Below are 20827 nucleotides of genomic sequence, written 5' to 3'. Positions count from 1 at the left end.
GAGCCACGCTACTAGGCTCATGTTCTCTGGCTCTGGGTGGAGCACCTCTCCGTTCTGCATGGAGAGTAAGTCTTTCCTCCTGCTGAATCTGTGGGGTGCACACTGTGTCATCTCCATGATCTGCGAATACCATGTCTGCCTCGCCCACTGTGGTGCGACCAGTATCAGTGTCATGTTGCTCGCTCTGCATTTGCTCAGTACTCTGTGCATCAGTGGTATCGGGGGAAAGGCGTAGGCAAATGTCCTTGACCAATCTATCCATAGGACATTCCCTAGTGATCCTTCCTCGGGCTGCCTGGATGCGAAGTTTTGGCATTTTGCATTCTGACGTGTGGCAAACAGGTCCACCGATGGAGTTCCCCACCTGTCGAATAGGCGCCTTGTCTCCTGCGCATTGAGCTCCCACTCGTGGGATGCCGATGTCTGCCTGCTGAGCCAGCCTGCTTGTATGTTGTCCTTCCCTGGCAGGTGTATGGCTAGCAGGTCTATCCTGAGAGGGATGGCCCATCTCCATATCTCCTGCGCCAGCGTTGAAAGCGGGGCTGTGTGCCCCCCTGCTTGTTGATGTAGAACATCGCAGTGGTATTGTCTGTTTGTATCAACACCTTGTGTTTGTACAGTCTTGTTTGAAAGGCTTTCAGTGCAAGGAAGATTGTCTTCAATTCTAAGTAATTGATGTGCTTTGTCGCATCTGTTGGTATCCACAGACCCCTCACTTTGAGCTCCTCCATGTGAGCGCCCCATCCCTTCAGGGACGAGTCTGTGGTGATGGTCACTGTTGGCGTTGGGGGCGTTAGAGGCTTTCCCCTTGCTATGTTCTCCATGGTCCACCATGTCATCTCCTTCTGCACTGCGTGTGTTACAACCACTAGATCCTCCCAACTGCCTGTAGCTTGTGACCATTGCTCCTGTAGCCATTCTTGAATGGGTCTCATGTGGAGTCGTACATTCGGTACCAGGTGGATGCATGATGCCATCATCCCAATGATCTTGCTCGCAGTCCTCACTGTCCGAGCTTGTCCCTTCCGGTAGAGGCGAGTTTCCTTCACCAGCGCCCTCGCCCTCTTCTCGCTGGGGAACACCTTGCCCTGTAAGGTGTTGATCTGTGCTCCCAGGAAGATCTTCACTTATTCTGGCTCCATTGATGATTTCTTCCAATGGATGGAGAACCCCAGGCTTATGAGCGTGCTTGTCACTGTATGTGCGTGCAGCTTGCATTTCTGGTATGAGTTTGCTTTCACCAGCCAGTCGTCCAGGTAAGGGTATACGTGTATCCCCTGCCTTCTTAGGTGCGCTGCGACTGCTGCGAGGCACTTTGTGAAAACTCTTGGTGCTGATTTTAGACCGAAGGCCAGTGTCATGAACTGGTAGTGGCTTTCTCCGACGGTGAACCTGAGCATGTGCTTGTGCTTTCTGTTCATTGGAATGTGCAGGTATGCGTCTGAGGTCTATTGTGACCATGAAGTCCCCGATCTGCAATTGTGGGAGCACCTCTTGCAGGGAGGTCATTTTGAATTTTTGCGTTCTTATGAATTTGTTCATGAACCGTAAATCGAGAATGGGTCTCATTGTTTCGTCTACTTTTGGTACCAGGAAGTACGTTGAGTATACTCCTGTGTTTCTTTCCTTGAAGGGTACCCGTTCTATGGCCTGCTTCTGCAGGAGTTCTTTTGCTTCTTCCTGAAGGCACTGCAGCTGCTTGCTTGCTAGTGGCTCTTTTTGGTTTTCTGCTTGTTGGCCTCCCCTCCAACTCTATGCAGTATCCGAATTGGATAATGTTGAGGATCCATTTGTCTGATGTGATTTCTCTCCACTCTTGGAGGTGGAATCTTAATCTTCCTCCCACTGGTGTCATGTGGTCGTAGGTGTCTAGTTTGTCTTGACCCATCTGTACGTACTGCCCCCCTGGGGTCTTTTTTGTGGGCGGGCACACAGATTTTTTTGAAGTCACTTGGAGGTGGGCTGCTGCCCCTCTTTTCTATTTTGTCCCCGTCCATTTCTCCCTCGAAAGGACTGGCCTCTTTGTTGGTACTGCCAGGACTGCTTCTGATGACCCTGCTGAGTCTGCGAGTCTGCCTGGTGCGTTTGCTGGAAAGCCTGGTGTGATGTACCTGGCTGGTTTCCGCCTCTCCCGCCGGGCCTCCGTGACGGGGTGCCCCCTCTTGTTCCCTCTGAACTGCAATGCTCCCATGGATCTTGCTGTTTCGTTATCTTTCTTCAGTTGGCTGAGCGTTTCATCAACTGTTGATCCGAAAAGCGTGCTGCCGTTGAACGGTGTGTTCAGGATGCTGTGTTGCACCTCCGGTTTGAAACCGGATATCCTGAGCCAGGCGTGCCTCCTTTCCGTGACGCCCATCATCATGAGCCTGCTGGCGGTGTCTGCCCCATCCAGGGCCGTCTTAAGGCAAGAGTTTGCCGCGTTTTCCCCCTCTTCAACCAGCTTTTCGGCTTTCTGTCTGGCATCCTGGGGCAAGTCCTTCACCAACTGCCCCAGTCCCTCCATGATTTGGTACATGTGCCTGTTTATCAGGGCGTTGGAATTAGCCATGCGCCAGTGGGTCGCGGCATTCCGTTCGATCCTTCTGCCCACCAGATCCATCCTTTTGCTCTCCTTATCTGGTGGTGGGCCCGAGGTAGTGGGTACGTTAGCCCTCCTCCTTGCTGTGGCCGTGATAATGGAGTCTGCGGAGACCGTGCCCTGAATGTAGGCCGGGTCCTTAGTGGCATGCTTGTACTTCTTCTCAGTTCTGGGAGTTACTGCCTTGCATGTTGCGGGCTCCCTGAAAGCTTCCTTCCCCTGAGCCAAGACGCTCTCGAGCATTGGAAGGAACTGGCTCCTCGTTTGTGTTGGGAGCAATGTTTCTAGAAGGAAGTCTGCTTTCTGCTTCTCTTCGTCGAGCTTGAGCTTGAAAGCTGCTGCGGCAGCCTGTATCTCCGAGTTGTAGGCCCCGATGTCGTCCGGCGGCGAGGGCCTCGAGGGGTAAGTGTCGACCACCTCCTCCGGGCTGTCGGTGTCGACATCTATGTAATCTACCTCCTGTAGGTCAGAGGGTGTCGAGTCTGCGTCTGTCCTGCTTTCTTCCTCCCCATAGTTGTAACTATCGTAGGGATTCTCGTACTCCTCCTGGTCGTCGATCACCTCGACGTCCTGGTCTTGTTCCTCGACGACTTCGGCGATCTCTTCCTCCTCCTCGACTGCCTCCACCACCGGTGGCTTGGTCTTGTGAGGGATCGTGAAGGCCTTCATCTTTGCATCGAAATCTTTCTTCCGCTGCATGATGTTCTCCATTTCGGCCTCGAGGCGCCTTCTCTTCTTCTCCATCTCTGCCGCGTGTTCCGCGTCGGATGGGTCGGCCGTTCTTTTCGGCGGATGGTTCGTCGCCGTACCTTTCGGCGTCGAAGTTTTCGACGTCGACGTCGGACCGGATCTTGGGTCTCTGGTCGTCGTCAGTTTCGGGTCTTTCTCCCTCGGCGTCGATCGATCCTTTTCGGGGACGATTTTCGACGTTTTCTGCTGATCAGCAGCCCTCGGCGCCGGGGACTCCTTCTCGGAGGATCCGCTGGGCCTGGGAGTAGTCTCGGACGCCACCTTTTTTGGCGTCGGCGCTTTTGGGGTCTTGCCCTCGATTTTTCTAGACTCAGAGTCTCTCGGGTTCTTGGGGGCCGAAGAGTCTCCTACCTTGTCAGAAGTCTTCGTGTAATCGGTCTCTACGACCGTGTAGCTGTCGTCTTCGGCGGCAGCGTTGTCTTCTTCCTCGGAGGACATCCCCAGCTCGTAGAGGGACGGAGTCGGGGCCTTCCCCTGCAGGGTGGCGTGTGCTACCCTCTGCCTCTCTCACACGAAGGGTTTTCGGGGCGAAGGCGGAACAGGCGTTGCAGTCTCCGCTTTCTTGGTCCACCGGTAGGCAAAGGTTGCATATCGGGTGCTGGTCCTTCTGCGCGTACTTGGGGTGGCAGTTACGGCAGAACTTGAACGGCGTGTTGTCCATCATCGAGCGTCCAGGGCCTCTCTGGTCGCGTGTTCGTCGACGGTCGTCGATGATCTCGATGAAAAACGCCTTCTCCTCGCCGGCTTTTCGTCGATGAAGTCCCCTGTAGTCTTCAGATGACTGCTCCTCGTCTTTTCTGTATTTTCTTTCTTCTTTCTCCAAAAATGTCTGGAGCCCAAACGGGAACGATCCAGACCCGACCGCGGAAAAAAAGAATCTGAAGATGGCGCCCAAGAGTGGGAGCTTCTGCAGGAAGCATGCCGACGTCACCGGAAATACACCCAAAGGGGTGTGACGCCGACGCCCACCTGGGCTACAAAAAAAAAAAAACCAAAGAAAAGACTACGAATCCGGACCCAACCACAAGACCGCGGAATAATGCACAGCATAGTGAATCCAGAAAGATTCACGCTGCAAAATCTGTCTTACCCACTTGTCTGTTGTGATGGAATTCCAGACAGGTAGGAACTGTGTTAATCTCCCCCCTACAGGAGTGGTATGCTGTTGGGGGCGCTGAAGGAAGTCTGTTTAGTGGTGGAAGAGGATCGATTGTTGTTGTTACCTCAACCTCTTCCATTACAGTGATTACCTCTGTAGCACCCTCTAAAGTATCCTTTATTAGAGGATGCTTGTGTATTTATCTTAAAAGGAAGCTGAATTGTCTGCTCCTGCTTGTTTGGAACCTGCTGAATTGTCTGCTCCTGCTTGTTTGGAACCTCCTCTGTAGAAGGAGCGACGAAAGGAGCCTCTCGCTTGGGAAGACTGCCGAGCTCCCATAGACTTGGCTGTGTCAGTGTCTTTTTTCATTTTTTCAAGAGCTGTGTCTACTTCTGCACCAAACAATTGTTGTTGGTTGAATGGTTGATTTAAGATAGTAGTCTGTACGGCTTTCTTAAATCCTGAAATGCGTAGCAACGAGTTACGTCTAAGGAGGACACTGGTGTTTATTGCCCTGGATGCAGTGTCTGCTACATCTAGTGCACATTTAATGGAGGCATTTGATATAAGCTTACCCTCTTGTATGAGGTCATCTGCTTGTGCTTTATATTGGTCAGGTAGATGTTGTAAGAGCTTCTCTAGCTGATCATAGTGAGCCCGGTCGTATCTTGCAAGGAGAGCTTGTGTGTTAGCAATGCGCCATGCATTGCTAGCTTGGGCAGCTATTCTTTTCGATGTAGCATCTATGATCTTTGATTCTTTATCAGGAGGTGGTGCTTCGCCTGATTGGGAATTTGCTCTTTTCCTAGCGTATGAAACTACAGAGAAGTCTAAGGGTAGCTGTCCTTTAATGTAAGCAGGATCCGCAGGAGCTGATCTGTACTTTCTCTATCCTTGGGTTTATGATTCTAGCTCTTACAGGATCTTTAAACACTTCTGGTGCATGTTTAATGACTCCTTTAATCATTGGCAGTATTTGCACAGTTTTTTGTGATTGTTCAAAAGTGTCTAGTAAAAAAATCTTCTTCTGCCTCATCTGAATGCATGGTTACATTGTGATAGATGGCAGCCCTATTAATTAAGTGTCCAAACCCAATATTGTCTTCTGGAGGAGAAGGTTTTGATGGATATATGCGGGTCAGGAATATCTGGTATATCCTGTGGGTTTGGATATTCACAGTCTGGTTGGGTTGGGTTGGAGAAAGGGTCATCTGGGTCTTTCCCTCACCCCATGCTATACTGATCATCATCAGCATCCTGAGGAGGTGTATGTTTAAAGGGAGAGCAGGAGAAGGATATACAGGAGAAGAAGGGTGCATAGGAGATGTGACAGAGTCCTTCTTCACAGGCACTGGAGGTGTAGGTGCTGTATCTGACTTACTCTTTCTGTGTGGTGGAAACATGTCCTGTTTCTGGATCTATGTATATCCTTTTTTGCAAAGGATCAGGCGTAAATAGCTCTTCTTGAGAAATTGCTTTTGGCGTCTATTTTTTCAGCTCCGGGCCTGGTTTTTGCTGGTCTTTGGCCTTAGGAGTTGTTGTTTAGTCCTTTGGCGTACTTTTCGGCACCAAAGGTTTTGTTTTCGGGGTTGAGGCCTGGTTTGAGGGTTTGGAGGCATCGGAATAAGGCTTTGTGGGTTTCGGTACCGAACATCTTAGGGTCGAAACAGGCTTCATTGGTGCCGAGGACGCTGGTAGTATTGGCACGTGCGGTTTGCTCGTATTGGAGCTACCGGAAGGCTTTAATATTTTCTTCGGAGTCGGGTTCGATGGTGGGGCTTTCGAAGCAATGTCTCGATCTCGACTGGGCCCCGAAGGCGGAGTTTTGACCTTGCCTTTGGTTTATGGGTTGGGGCTAGGGTAGGGGCAGTCGTACTCGCGCACTGACCTGATGGTATGGAGTCATCTGAGTCGTCTGCCTCAGATACGATCTGGAGATCATCGGAATCTTCCTCAGTGACACATGGACCTTCTTCGAAGATAACCACCGGTTCCGGAGCGGATCTCTGCATGTCGCGTCGACGGGCCCTCCGATTTCAAACGGTCTTCTTGGATCAAAAGGACGCACGAGTTGCGCAGCTGGACTTGTGTTCAGGTGATCAACACAGGTTACACACCTCGTGATGGTCGCTGTGTGGAAATTTTGCTCCACACTCGGGGCATTTCTTGAATGGTGTCCTTTCCATGAGTTCTAGGCCTCCCCATGTGGGTAGGCCCAACGGCCCGCGTCGACGACCGGAATCGAAGTGATGAGGTCGAGTCGATGTAGATTGAAGTTAAAGTTTGTTTTAGAAGTTTTTGCGTGTCGAAGTCTTTAAAAAGTAGATTTTCGAACCATAGCGGAAAAGTTGCATCCGAACCCAGTGGCGGAAAAAACAATCTAAGGATGGAGCCGATAAAATGCGCACTATCGTCCAAGGGAGGAGTCACCTATCTCGGGACTACAAAGACTTCTTCCAAGACGATAACAACATGCAATCATTCGAGCCCAACACCAGGTAGCGATCTAATGCAAAGTGTAGAATCTGCAGCTCATATGCCTCGAACATATTGTTTTCATACAAACCAACTCCACGCTTATAACAATTTAAGAAAAGCAGTCAATGCGATCCTATGGGAGAAAAAGGAGTTATCGGTTTACAGGTAACTATTTATTTGTGGGAGTTTGTATTCTGGGGTTAGAATAAGAGGTTACCACAGGGTCGAGGATGCACTCTCAGAACACCCTCAGCGGCACTAGGGGGGGCCGGGTGAGGTGTTCTAAGGCCCAATGCTATCCAATGGGGGATAGGGGTCTCTCCGGTTGGAGGCAGCTCATGAGCAGGCCACACGGTGGTGGGAGCAACTCTCATGGTATTAGGCTCAGAGCAAAAGGGGGATGAAATCGAGTTAGCACCAAAGTACACCCGCAGCGGTGGCTGGGTGCAGGGTGCTGTTTTGGCATCAGGTGCTTTGTTGATTTCAATGGGGATTCTCCGGTTGCAACAAACACTGTACGCTCGGGACGAAGATCTTCTGGAAGTGACCACTGGTTGAAAAGGTAAATCGGTTAGGCCACCCAAGGCCATGGGATCGGGTTTTCTTACCAGCTCTGGTAGCAGTCACGGGGGTCCTCCAGAAAGGGGCTGCAGGCGTCGATTAGAGGCAGGTCAGGATTGCCAGGAAGACCTCCTCGTGATGTCGGGCTACTCTAACTCGGGCTGTGGGCGTTGGGTGCAGAGTGGTGCAGACTCTCAGATTTGGCCAGGGCCAGAGTCTGTTATTGAGCGAATCTGGTGCTCACGGGAGACAAAATCTTGATTTTGGAAGGTCCTTCGGGTTCTTGAGTGGCGAGGTCCGAACGGTGGGGGACAGTTGCTGGAAGCAGCAAAAGGGATGGGGTAGCTTACAAAGGGGGCAAGCCTTTCAAGCGTCCCCCTTCGTAGACCGTGCCCATCCTGGGGCGGAGGCTTGGCACCTCGTCCCGGGATGTGCATTGTTTCAGGCCCCCCGAGAGCAGCAGGCTCTCGACCCAGGGGTCCAGAAACTGTCTGGTGGTGGCAGCTGGCGAGAAGCCACTCAGCCAAGACACTAGTGCTATGTCGTTTTTCAGGGGGCATCTCTGAGTGCATTTTTTATTGAATCCCACAATGGCATCAGTGTGGGTTTAATGTGCTGAGATGTTTGATACCTTCCCAGTTTTCAGTACAGCCATTATGGTGCTGTGGAGTACGTAATGACAAACCCACAGACCATATACTCTTAATGGCATTACTGCACTTACAATGTAAGAATTGGCATAGACACTGTTGGGGTACAGGGCTCATGCACCTGTTCCCTCACCACTTTATTTAGAATCCATGTTGAAATCCCGTGGACTTTTCCCCCGCAGGGAATCACAACGCTGTTGTTACGACGGCGTTGTGATTCCACATACCATTACGCCGCAAGTCGCAACAACGACTTGCGGTTGGGCTGGATGTTGGAATAGTATAATTTACTATTCCAACTCCAGTCTGTGCGTACACTAGGGAAGGTGTTGGATTTTAAATCCAACAACCCCCCCCCCCTCCCCCCCCCAAGTTGTTAGTCCGACTTGCGGAGTAATGGTATGCGGAATCACAACATGGTTGTAACGACTTAACGACTGCGTTGTGAATCCATGAGGAGAAAAAGTTTTGGGGTAAACCCGAAGGTATCAGAGCGCTTTACATGAGGAAGAACAGTTTCAGAACATAGTTACATCAGTTGCTGGAGCATAGTTACATGAGTTACAAAAGCATAGCATAAACATAGGAGGGAATGGGTAGAAAATACAACAGGGAAATGAGGAGAAACAGTGAAACTTCATGTTGAGTAGGTAGTTTTAATTCCTGCTGACAGAATAAATTATACCTTTAAATACACCTATCTGCATCTTTATAAGGAACCGTGGTAGAATATCAGTGTCAGCTCAAGATCCTTGGATTCTGGACAAATCACTTAATCCTCTCGTGCCCGCAAAAACATGAATGTGTAATGTAACTTTCGAGTAAAGTACTACAATACTTTCGGGTTTCATTCGCGCTACTGCAAAAACCAAATACCAGCTTCTGAAGGTTCCAGAATCCCAAAACAGGCAAACGTGGCCTGCACTTATATCAAAGAAGGTGAGAGAGACCGCGTGTGCATGTCAGTCTTCCTTCAGTAGAATATCCTCCTATTTTGTATATTCTCATGAGATAACTCGCCCCACCAACAAAATGCCACCTCAATGTAGGTTTGAGTTGTCTCTTAAAATAGTGGTCCCCCAGGCAGCCCCACCCTTCTTAACTCGGCTTTCATCGCAACCAGCAAAGGGCTTGACGTGGCTCAGGCAACCCGGCCTCCGAATAAAGTATATACCACTGGTGTAATGCACCCAGCTACAGGGATGGCTGACCTATGCCAGGGCAGTGGATTGTAGGCATGGCACACAGGGATATGTGCCATGTCGACTCTTCACTTTGTTCTGCACCAAAACATGCAGCCAGCCCTTAGAGGCCTTCCCTGGCTAGTGTGCCCTTGGTACCTATGGCACCTTCAGATCGCGGCGGTCATGAAGTCTTCTTGCTGCTGCAGCAGGAGAACATCCTGGAGAGTGGCTATATGGAAATGTTCAGTACGGATGTATCTATTGAAGGGACTGAAATTAAGGAATGGTCTTGGGGAGAGGCTCTATTTGGTAATCAGAAAGTATGGAAGCACACCCACTTACCATAGTGTTTTAAAGGTAGCTGCTGTGAACTCTCTTCCTCCCCCTTGAGTGAGGAGTGTTTGAGCCTTTTCGAGAACAAGATGGAAGTGTTCGGCGCTTAGTAGCCGTGTCACATTATATTTAGAACCTAGCAGTCTGACGTGAGCTCTTCCATAGGAAGAAACATTGAAGTCTTCCTCCAACAGGTGTAGTGTAATTAGTGGGAATGAGAGACAAGTCAGTGTTTTGTGGCAGTAGCTCCTTTATTGGGAGTGCCGCTGTCTTTACCTCTGGTGAAATTGCCTTTGTATGAGGCACTCGAGTACACCTGCTTGCTGGCGGTAGAACTAATGGTGATGGTACGACTTGGGTTGCTCGAAGTGGGGAGGCAGCTTTTGTTGCCTCCGAAAGGAGTCCATGGACGATAGTGCCTTGAGGCACTCTGTGGTGTTGTGTCCTTTTAATTTGGTCTCCTTGTAGACCAATAAAAGGTTCCCCATCAAAAAGAAGACCGACCAAGTGTTGCACTTTTGGTTCTAAAGTTGGCAGCTCTGGTCATTAAGCTACAGCTCCTTCCCTTGAAGTGGGCATCATGGAAACAATGTCCATCGGCAGACAGCGTTTTTTTAATTATACTGCTTTCTTTTTTTAAATCCATCAGATCAAGGTCATCTTCCATTGAGGCTGGGAAAAAGCTACGGTCCCTCATAGAAACCTAGCTGCTGTGAGCTGGAGAGAAGCAGACCACCCACTGGCAAAAAAAACCTGCACAGTCACACAATAAGTAGAGTACTGTAGGTCTTTGCAGATGGACTCAAGACTGCTGCCCATGAACTACAGATCCTTGGAGCCCAGAGCCACTGAAGCAACAAGATGGTCACCTGGCAGTTAAAGCAGACCCTTTTTTGCCTCCATCTATGGATATCCTGCAGTCTTTCTGAACGTGTTGCATACACTCACAGTGCTCTTACCTAAACGCAAATAATTGCTTGGGCTATACCAGTATGGTAGAAAACATGTACTGCGCCACTATTGCGCATTTAAACAAATAGTAAATATGACAAGTGGTCAACAGCTGGAAATATTTAACAACATTACTTCTATTAACTTTATGTGCAAAATAAATATATTTACATGCAACTATACACCAACAATTTAGTCATTATTCATAGAATTTGAATTAGGACTAATATCGCACATCTCTTTGCAATTCACAGACAAGTATGCTCTAGGGTTCTATACGCACCAGTTTCTCCTCCTTGGTCATTTGTTTCCTGGCTTCGGACAGCACCTTGAAGTATGCTCCCATTTCATTAAAGTTACATTTGCCAAGGTTAGTGATTACTTCCCTTTCTTCCGCAGTCATCTCCTGTAGAGGAAACAGGAAAACGTTATTGTGTTCTTTAGCAAAGGATGAGGTGGCCTTCTATGATTAGGTCATTCCAAGTCAATCATATTGAGAAGCATTAACTAACCATTATTCCCCAGAAGGGATATTAGCTTTCATAGGTCTTGACTAGTCCATCGCAAAGACTATAAAAGTACCATGTGCAGGAAAACGTTCCAAGAATATTCACATTTATGGGAGATTCAGATAATACAATGCTAAGGAATGAAAATCACTCGTTAGCAACAATGCTTATGTGCATGTTCTCCCAACTAGGCTATACTGAAGTCTCAAAGTTTAACAAGAAATACAATAAAAGATACCAGAAGACAATGAGACACCAGAATATTAAGGCAGCAAGCTGTAAAAGGTTCAAAAGCACTGCTGTGAAAATTAGTGTTCCCTTGAAAATAGTAACAGGTGATGCCATAAAAATATTTCTGTATTATTGCTATAGTTAGTTCCCATGGTCCAGTAACTTGAAGACCAGTATACAATCCCACCGATCTCTTAATTTGAATAGAGGCCCTACAAACTAGCCTTTCCTGTGCTTCAGTAATTCAAACACACCTGAGGAGAAACTACCGCCAAGCCCCACACATCTGGTAATAGGGTCCACTCCGTTTAGCACCCTGCTCTGCCACCGAGGCATTTATATATTTAATAGGCAGGTTTAACCTGCTCTTGTGACATTCAATAAGGCAGGTAAGCTTAGCCTGTACTTGATATCACCATAAAACCATAGAGGGGCCTGCATCACGTTTGCAACCAGATTCCACAAAAGCTCAAGGTAAGCTTGGTGCAGTAGTCCCACTCCCCGTAGGCGGAAGCAAAGGGATTTCTTGAAAGATTAAAACGACTTCATTATCAATCTGAAAGGAGCTTTACTGACTCATCTCCCTTAAAGTCAAAGTTCCTATGCTCAATACCACCCGACCCTTAGATTTGCTGCTGGGGGAAAAGTAAGGAGAGAGTAGGATGGGAGGAAAAAGTGGGTTTTACACAAGGGGAGGTCAATATATGCAAAAAGAGGCTGCCACAAACCGGCGCCTCAAAGTTAAACTAAACAATAAATAAACAAATAGTTTTCAATAAGCCTGTCCTAATGTCTATTGAGAACCAAAACCCACAAGTTGTACATCCCTACAAACAGAAGACCCCCGAAAAATGAATAAATAAATATTTGGTCTGAGAAAACGGGGTGCATTATATGGTGTGGTAGTGCAACCTCACTGTGGAATACATTTACCAATCCCTTCAAGGGCCCTTAGGTTTCGTCTTAGCTCAACCCTCTGTAGCTGCAGCATGGAGCAGTATTAAGGCTTACACAGACGTGTTACGCATTCAACCAGCCCCAAAACAATTCAAGTAAATCGACAATAACACAAGAAGCCAGACACCAATTTATAAAATTAGACTGTGTTTTTGTAAAAATTAAGACACTAGAATGAATAAAGATCCACCAGGGGTTAGGGAGACCTAGATTTTACAAGCAATAATGAATCAATGCAATTTTACTCAACGGCTAACAAGCCTTGGCAAAGTCAACAAATTGGACACTTAGAAACTCTTTCAAGGAAAACTTCGGTGAGAGTCAATGCAGTCGGCTGGAAGAACTTAGAATGACCAACTCCGGCAGGGGAACGGCAAGGTTCTCACAAACAGTTTTCATAGGAGGAGCAGTTCTTCAACAGTGCTAGGCACTTAATTCACGTTGCATTAGATACCTATGGAGTGGTCCTGATGCAACAAATGAAGAAGGCTGAACATACTTTAAGGATGCAACACGGTTGACTGGAGCGTTCCTGCCGGTATTCCTCGGTCCATGAAGATATTGTGAGGGTCCTGGATACAGGGTCGACGTCCCACGGAGTCCTCTCCAGTCGTCTGTTGTCGTGATCACAGACCAGTAATCCCCAAGCTGAAAACTTTCCTTCAGAGTGTCCAGCATCTCTCCAACAGCACTCCTAGGTTCAGCGAACTCTGAGTCGGGTCTTGGTCATCAGTGCTGCACTGCAGCAGTGGTAGTGGCTTTAAGACTTTGGGCTACCAACTTGCCAGAGCAGGCTGCTTCTGATCTTATGTCCCTGTGCTGCGAACATGTGGCCAATTGACTGGCCCCTGTGAGTTCTCCTGGCTTGACTGGGCTCTGGAAACCGCTTTGCCTGCTCAGGGATCAGTCCCTCCCTTAGCTAGTCACCAGGTGCAGCCTCTCTTTGCTGTTCCCTCTAGTGCAGCAGGGTAGTCCCTATTCGAGTCAGTTGACATCCGAGGTCTGTGTACCAGGGCCTCTTTATGAGAAACAGGTGCCCTCAGGGCAGGATGCGGTTGGTAGTCAATAGGCCACCAGGTTCCCTCCCACCTTGTGTCCACTTTTTTTTTTTTGTTGAAAGTTTTATATAGCGCGGACATGATCCTCGCGGATATCAGAGCGCTTTACAAGAGAAGTACATGGGGGAGCATAGTCAGACAGGTAGATCAATAGTTCACATAGTATAAATGGTACAAATAAGTGGCTATAAGGCCAGCCTGTGTATGAAATAGCGCAGGTGAAAAGGCTACAAAGACCAACATGTGAATAAACAGGCAATTAATAATAGTAATGAAAGGTTGAGTGAGAGAGGTCGGGCGGGGAGGTGTGCGCTGCAATAGTGGGCAGACATTCTTTCATGTATGAGGTAGCATTCTGGGCATTACACATGTTCAGAATATAGTTAAATGAAAAAATGATACAATTATAGGCAGACATTCTATCACAAGAAGGTGTAGATACGTATCTGAGCCAAGTGTTCAGTAGTTGTGATTATTCTAGAGTGTAAAATTCTTAGCGAGTGTTCAGCTAAGGCAGAGAATGAATAATCCAGGAAGTCCGTCCCTGAAAGAGACTAGTCAAATATGTCCGCCAAGTAGGTGGGATAGAGACATCAGTCCTTTGTTTGTTGCAGTTTCCCTTTTCCTTTATGTCTGCAGGGGAGGTGTAAATATTAGTCCTCAGTCTGTTGTTATTGCTTTCAGCATAGGGGGAGGAGTTTCATTTTCCATCCGAGTCCGCATTGCTACAGCTATCTGGGAGGAATGCTGTGTGGGGGGAGTTAAAGTTAAAGTTAGGAGCCTCGTGGACAGAGGTACGGGGGGGATTTATTGTTACAGGTTTATGGCTCCAGCCATTTTGAACAAAGGACGTAGATTAAAAAGTGAGCAGGCGGGAAGGAGACAAACAAATACCTCAAGTCTCTGTGTGTCCCCTGAGTCCGTCCGTAGAATCTTTCAGTAGTCCTGCATTAATCCACAATGTGCCTCAGGTCCTACACCGCGTAGGTAAACACCCGGTCTCCAACGGATCCGATGGGGGCAGACACTAGCCTTCTGTCACCGAGCCGGTCCCGTTGTTGTTGGTCCCAGGGCTCAGTCGCTCCCCTGGTCAGCGGTGGTGTCATACACACCAGGCTCATCCATCTCCTGAGCCCGTGACCTGTCTCCGGTGCTGCGGTGCGATGCGGGGGGGGGGGGGGGGGGGGGGGGGGGACTGCTCCTTGTTAGCAGCCGGCGTCCTCCACCTCGGAGCGGATGGTGGGGGGGTACTCTCAGTCCTCTGGCGTCGCTCGCTGTAGCTCGCAGAGACTGCAAATCCCTGCGGTGGAGCGGGCGGGCGGTTCCAGCACAGCAGGCTCTAGGGGGGCGCCCTCCTCTGTTGCCGGGGGTGCCCTCCGATGCTGCCGTGTAGTCCTTATGGCTTCCTTTGCAGCCGCTCTCCAGTGCCTTCCTCCGCCGTGTAGCGGGGGACCTCTTCCAGCCCTCCGATGTCGTCAGGCTGTCGGGAACAGGCTCTTGGCGTTTCAGCCGCAGTTTCAGCTGCAGTTTAGGGACGAGACAGCAATCGAGCTCCAGTGCCCTCCTCCGCTGTGTAGCGGGGGACCTCTTCCAGCCCTCCGGAGTCGTCGAGCTGTCGGGACTAGGCTCCTGGAGTTTCAGCTGCCCGTGTGGTGTGAAGTTGTGATGCCTTGGATCCGGTGCCGGGCTGGTGGCAAGGGTGGTCTGCGATGCCGGCAGGGTGTTCCGTGTCGGCTCAGCAGGCTCTCGCGTCAGTGATGAGGGTGTCTAAGTCGATGGTCTGATCGCGAGGCATTTCAGGGTACAGAAATCAATCCAGTTGTTGCTCTTTCATACCGATCTTCTTTTCTTCTTTCGTTCCCGTCGTACTGGTAGTTCAGGGTACAGAAATCAATCCAGTTGTTGCTCTTTCATTCCGATCTTCTTTTCTTCTTTCGTTCCGTCGTACTGGTAGGCGCTAACAGGGATAATGCCCACATGGGATCCCCAGCACTGGGAGCTCCTCACAGGAGCTCCTACCAGGCGGCCATCTTGATACAGCACCGTGAAGTGTGGCATCTGGCTATATCGGGATACACCATTCAGCCCACTTAAGATGGAGACCCCCTCCACAGTTGCACAGACTTCACTAGCCCACCCCCGGGTGAGGCTACCTCAGGGCTACACGCCCCTGGGGAAAATGGTTTTGCAACTGGTTTTCCCAGTCTACCTCAACAATGGGGCAGCTACACATCTGCCCTTCAAAAGCGGCTTCACCTTTGAAGGAGTTAGCACAGATGAGGGTTCAGCGTGTAACCCTGCACTCGCCAATTGGGCCAGCAAGTCTTTCCACAGTAAAATGTTAGTGTTGCGTGTCTTACTGCCAAGACATGTAAAGCACATGTACGGCGTGTGTCATATGTTGCACACTACCTTGTGGCTCACTAAGCCTGCCAGAGGTGCGACTTTCACGTCCTGGGTAAGTGATGGCTTTACCATTGCTTTCAATGGCAAAGTCAGGCTAGCAGTGCACGACTGATCTACCAGTCTGCATTGGTGGATTGGGGGGACTTGTTTTACTAAGGGGACCTCCAGGATGGCACACTCAGTACTGCATGTCCTGCAGTACCCCTCCAATTTACATTCCCAGGGTACCAGAGTATAATTTACTAAGGACTCAAAGGTAAGTTCGCCATTTCCGATTGGGTACAGCCACTTCAACATACACTTTAGGGTCTGGGTACCAGCACGAAGGTCTGGTTAGCAAGCCTCAGTGCACTCAGTTCAAAAACAGCACCATCTGTCGAAAAATCTGTGGATGACAATACAAAATAAGGCATTTCATTACATTTGGGCACACCTTTCTAATGTCATGCATCTCCTTAAGGGAAGCAGAAAAGTAGTATCAGGTCCTTTGAAATCTACATGTAGAAGGTCCACAAATCTGCAATAAAGACCGCTGGTAAACCATCAGTGAGAGGAATAACCATTACACCTCAATTTGCTTTGGCTGTGCAGACCCATAAAATATGTTTTGACTGATTTCTTGAAGGTCCTCCGTCTAACAATCACCAAGAAAGAGCTGAATTGTGCCAGAATACGTAAAGCCTTCCCTTGGGAATAGTTGAATTGGGCACAAAAGAACAATTCAAAAATAGTCAACAATAACCAATAATTATGAACTAACCACTAAGCTCGAGTTCTAGAGCAGCGTGCTGGCCGGCGGAAAGCGCTTAAATGCCTCGTCAGGTGTAGTAGGAGCTATATAAATGCAACAGCAGTCTGAACTTTTCATATATTGAGCACTGCTTCTGGTCTTGCTTGGATGTATAAACCCAAGACCAACAACATTAATGGGCTACTGAGCAATTATAATTCAGGAGCAAGTTTGAGAGGTCCTCAATAAAGTGTTTAGAGTGCATATCAATTAGACCTTTAAAAAATGAGTAATATATAAACTCCAGACTTGCACCACACAAAAAACCCACAACAACATTCATAGCAAACCCTTCTAAATAAAGAAGGCGGGAGCTGTTGGACGGCATCCAGAGAGAACATGCTAAGAGCCCACAAATACTATAAAAAGTGAAAACAGAAAAAATAAAAGTGGCTACCACCGAAAGTAAGAGGCAAGGCCCCAAGCATACCTTCTTCCAGTCTTTGAAGAAGTTTTTCATAAAATCGTCCTTTGTAGTGTACTCGTGATCCAGCATTTTAGCAAAGAAGGTGGCAACTTCTTCAGCTTTTGGGCTCAGCTTCATTTCTTTACCTGAAAAAACACACATTGCATGTTCTTTTACGGCTCAAGAGTTGCAGTCATTTACCCATTTTTAGAGCCATGTAAAAGACAAGACCATTGTGGCTCACCGTCATAGTAGAATTTCACATGGTCTGGAAGAGGCTCGTAGGGAGGAGCAAAGACTGGACCTTTGTGCTCAAGGAATTTCCACTTAATGCCTTCAGGGTGGCGCTCTTCCTCCCACCTGTAAAGAGATAAAGCTAGGCTCAGAGCAAACTAGACTCCAGTCAAGAAGATAAGACTAGGGCAGACAAATTAAGAAAGCTACACAGACATGCACAAAGCTCAAAGCAATTAACACAAACAAGTGACTGCAGATCTGAATAATGCCCATTCCTTCCAACAAAAATATTAACCAAAGCTTTTAATGCTGAAAACCTGAAATATAATCTTTCAAAATAGACAATAACAGTTGTAATGCTCTGGTAACCAGGGAATGAGAGGAGAAAGCGCTTACATACAATTACTACTGAGGCGCCAACATCATAGATTCACAGTTTCACCATTTAGGTTTTGGCCACAAGGGTTTAAGTGACTGTTTATGAAGTCAACCCAAAACGAAAAGGTTACTTACCAGTAGGAGTGGTTTTGCAGCTTGAAGAACTTTCTGGATTCACATGCTGAGTATTATTCCACCTTCTAGTGGTTGGGTCCGGAAACATTTATTTTCTTGTGGGTGGCAACCATTTGGAAGTTCCTGTGAATGGTCGCCATCTTTAGATTTTTTTCTCTCCACTTTTTCGTTTTTTTCCATTTTTGTTAAAACTTTATTTTTTTTTAATTAAAACGTCTTGTGCTTCACACTGTTTTTCTTAATCTCTCATTTCTGGGGAGGTGGGTGGGTCACGTGAATCCAGAAAATACTTCAAGCTGCAAAACTCTTCCTCCTGGTAAGTAACCATTTAATTTATTTGCATGAATACTTCTCTGGATTAACACGCTGTGCATCATATTATGTAGCGGAATCCCGTTCCTTGGGTAGGTTGGGTTGAAGTACTTGCTGTCCCACCTGTGCATTTGGATGTTCACGCAGTAGTGTTTTGTAAAGGTGTAGGGAGACCACCAAGTTGCTGCCATGCAGATTATGTCAGTTATATTTGCTAAGAATGCAAGGGTTCTCTACTATCCATTGTGAGATTGTTCCCTTGGTCACTGGTGATCCCTCGCTTGCTCCGACAAAAAAGAAAAATAATTGGTTTCCCTTAAGAAAACCCTTTTGTTTCCTGTAAGTGCTACATCAGTGCCCTCCGCCCGTCCAGTGTATGAAGGGCTTTCTCGGCTTGTGTCTTCAGTTCTTGGAAGAAGGCAGGTAGTTGTATACTTTGGTTGACATAAAAAGAGAAACCACCTTTCGTATGAACTGTGGATTTGTTAAGACTACCTTGCCCTTGTGGATTTGCAGTTTTTTTTCCCTGTATTTGTCAGTGCTTGGAACTCGCTGACTGTGTACTGATGTGATCGCTATTAGACAGGTTGTCTTTAGGATTTGAGATTTTAAAATCAGTCTGGTCGATTGTTCAAAAGGCTCTATAATCAATTGTGTTAGTAATTTGCTTAGGTTCCACATAGGAGCGGAGACTGCTCTTGGAGGAGTTTCCTTTTTTGACCCTTCCAGGAATCTTTTCACCACTGGAAACATGAAGAGAACTGCTCTTTGTTGTACCTTTGGTATAAGCTACTATTGCGACTAGGTGAACCTTTAGCGATGCGTAGGTCAGGGTGTTGTTCAAAAGGTGTGTGAGGTGCTACTACAGTTTCCTGCATCCTCTTGTTGTCTGTGCACCAGAGGATGCATCTGTTTCCTACACTTACCAAGGATTTCCATTGTATAGGGAGTAGCTGTACATTATCGAATTCTAGGTATTCTGGAGCCATGCTGCTAAGCGGAGTGTGGCGGGTTCCAGATGGTACACTCCATTTTGCATGGTTAGCAGATCCGGTTCTGTCCAGATTGTGAAACTTTGCCTCAGACATCTCCAGTAGTTATGAGTATTAGGTCTCTCTGGCCCACTGTAGGGGTAGGGCTATGAGGCTGAGCGATATACCCGGCTGTCTTGCTCTGTCCAGTAAACCGGGGATCAGGGGAAATCTGTGAGAAGGCGTATACAAATTTTCTTAACCATTTTATGGACAAGGGATTCCCCTTGGGTTGGTGGTGAGGGAACCTGGAGGTGAATTCTTGGCATTTATCTGGTTTGAAAAGGGTCTATGCATGGTGTGCCCCATATTTTGAAGACAGTGTCCAGTATCTCCTGCTTCATCTCCCATTTCTGGGAGATGCTGTCTTGCCTGCTCAGCCTTTGTGTTCCACTTCCCTGGTAGCTGGATTGTCTGTAGCAGGATTTCCCTTCGGATCCTCCACCTCCAGACCTCGTGTGCAAGTTTGGACAAAGAAGAACTTTGTTCCCCCCTAGTTTGGTGAGGTAGAACATAGATGTTATGTTGTCTGTTTGGATCAAAGTCTGTCCCATTATATGCACCTTCAAGGCAAGACAAACTGTTTCTCTAAATAGTTTGTGTTTCACTGCATTCATGGGGTTCCAAAGCCCTTGGACCTTCAGGTTACCTGTGTGTGCTCTCCAATCCTTGTATCCCACAAGGGTTGGGGAGCTGGTGTCTTGAGTCTTCCTATGTTCACATTTGTTGTTGAGTTCCACCATTCTATTTCCTTTTGTACTTTTGCTGTGACAAGAATAAGTCACTTACTTGTAATCCTAGTTCTCGTCCAGGGGTATCCTCAAAGTCATAAGCATTGAAAATTCCCACCCATGTGCGGAGACCCCGGAATATATATAAATATATATATATTCTACTCTCCAAAAGAAGAAAGGTTCGCACTCATGGGTACTTGTTCCAAATATCGATTTTTATTTTCAAATAGAGCTTGCACAACCAACGCGTTTCGGTGTAAGGTAACACCTTGACACCTTGATTACGGTCCGATATGTAGAGTTGTGTGTATATATAATTTTCTCATACAAATGCAGCTCCCAATAGGAGGCTAAACAATGTAATTACACACAAAGACCATTTGCCACTATATAAAAACAGAAGAGGGCAAGTAGCACTTCAACTCTGTTTTTTCATAAGTAAAGCACTCGGAGTAAAAACTGCAAATAAAGTAGACATGGTTAGCCTACAGGCTGCATTGTAAACCAATAGCACAGAAAATGAAGGCATTCAACAAAAACTGGCACTGTGCCTTTCAGGAAGCCATGACCCCTAGCTTCCCATCATGCCTCAGGGGTGACAGTTAGGTCAGTTGTTCTTTCCGGCTCCTTCAGTCAGGATTTTCAGCGCTTCCTTTTTTTTTTTTGAGACTGTCAAAAATATCGTATAAAATTCTAGTTTCTAGTCTTTCATTCGTTATCAGTTGGATGCATGATGCCATCAAGCCTGCCAACTTCATGACAGCCTTCACTATCAGACAGACCACTCTGGTAAAGGAGAGTTTGCTCTAAAATCGCCTCCACTCTCTTGCAGACTCTGTATGCCCATGCCGTTCTTGAATTTATGGTCGCTCCCACTAACACTTTCACCTGTTCCTGTTGTGGTAAAGACTTTGTTGTTTATTGTAAAGCTGAGGCATTACAGGGTTGCAATTACTGTCTGCATGTCCTTGTGGCATCTTTGCTGTGAGTGTGCTTTTACTAACAAGTCTAGGTACAGGTAGACCTGAATGTCTTCTTAAGTGCACTGCTATCGCCACT

The 20827-nt window shown here is 47.6% G+C and overlaps 1 protein-coding gene across 1 annotated transcript in view; it reads right to left on the bottom strand.

Moving 5' to 3' along the window:
* TOP1 (DNA topoisomerase I) overlaps positions 1 to 20827 on the bottom strand; it is a 289068-nt gene that overhangs the window by 174737 nt on the left and 93504 nt on the right. Inside the window, exons 9-11 of the mRNA XM_078652157.1 lie at positions 17186 to 17301; positions 16966 to 17087; positions 10868 to 10990 (exon numbers count right to left, since the gene is read on the bottom strand). Of these exons, the coding sequence (XP_078508283.1) occupies positions 10868 to 10990; positions 16966 to 17087; positions 17186 to 17301 (361 nt within the window). The remainder of the gene's footprint in view (positions 1 to 10867; positions 10991 to 16965; positions 17088 to 17185; positions 17302 to 20827) is intronic.

Source organism: Lissotriton helveticus, chromosome 7, assembly GCF_964261635.1.
Source record: "Lissotriton helveticus chromosome 7, aLisHel1.1, whole genome shotgun sequence".
Taxonomy (NCBI): domain Eukaryota; kingdom Metazoa; phylum Chordata; class Amphibia; order Caudata; family Salamandridae; genus Lissotriton; species Lissotriton helveticus.
This window is presented reverse-complemented; position numbering and strand designations above follow the sequence as displayed.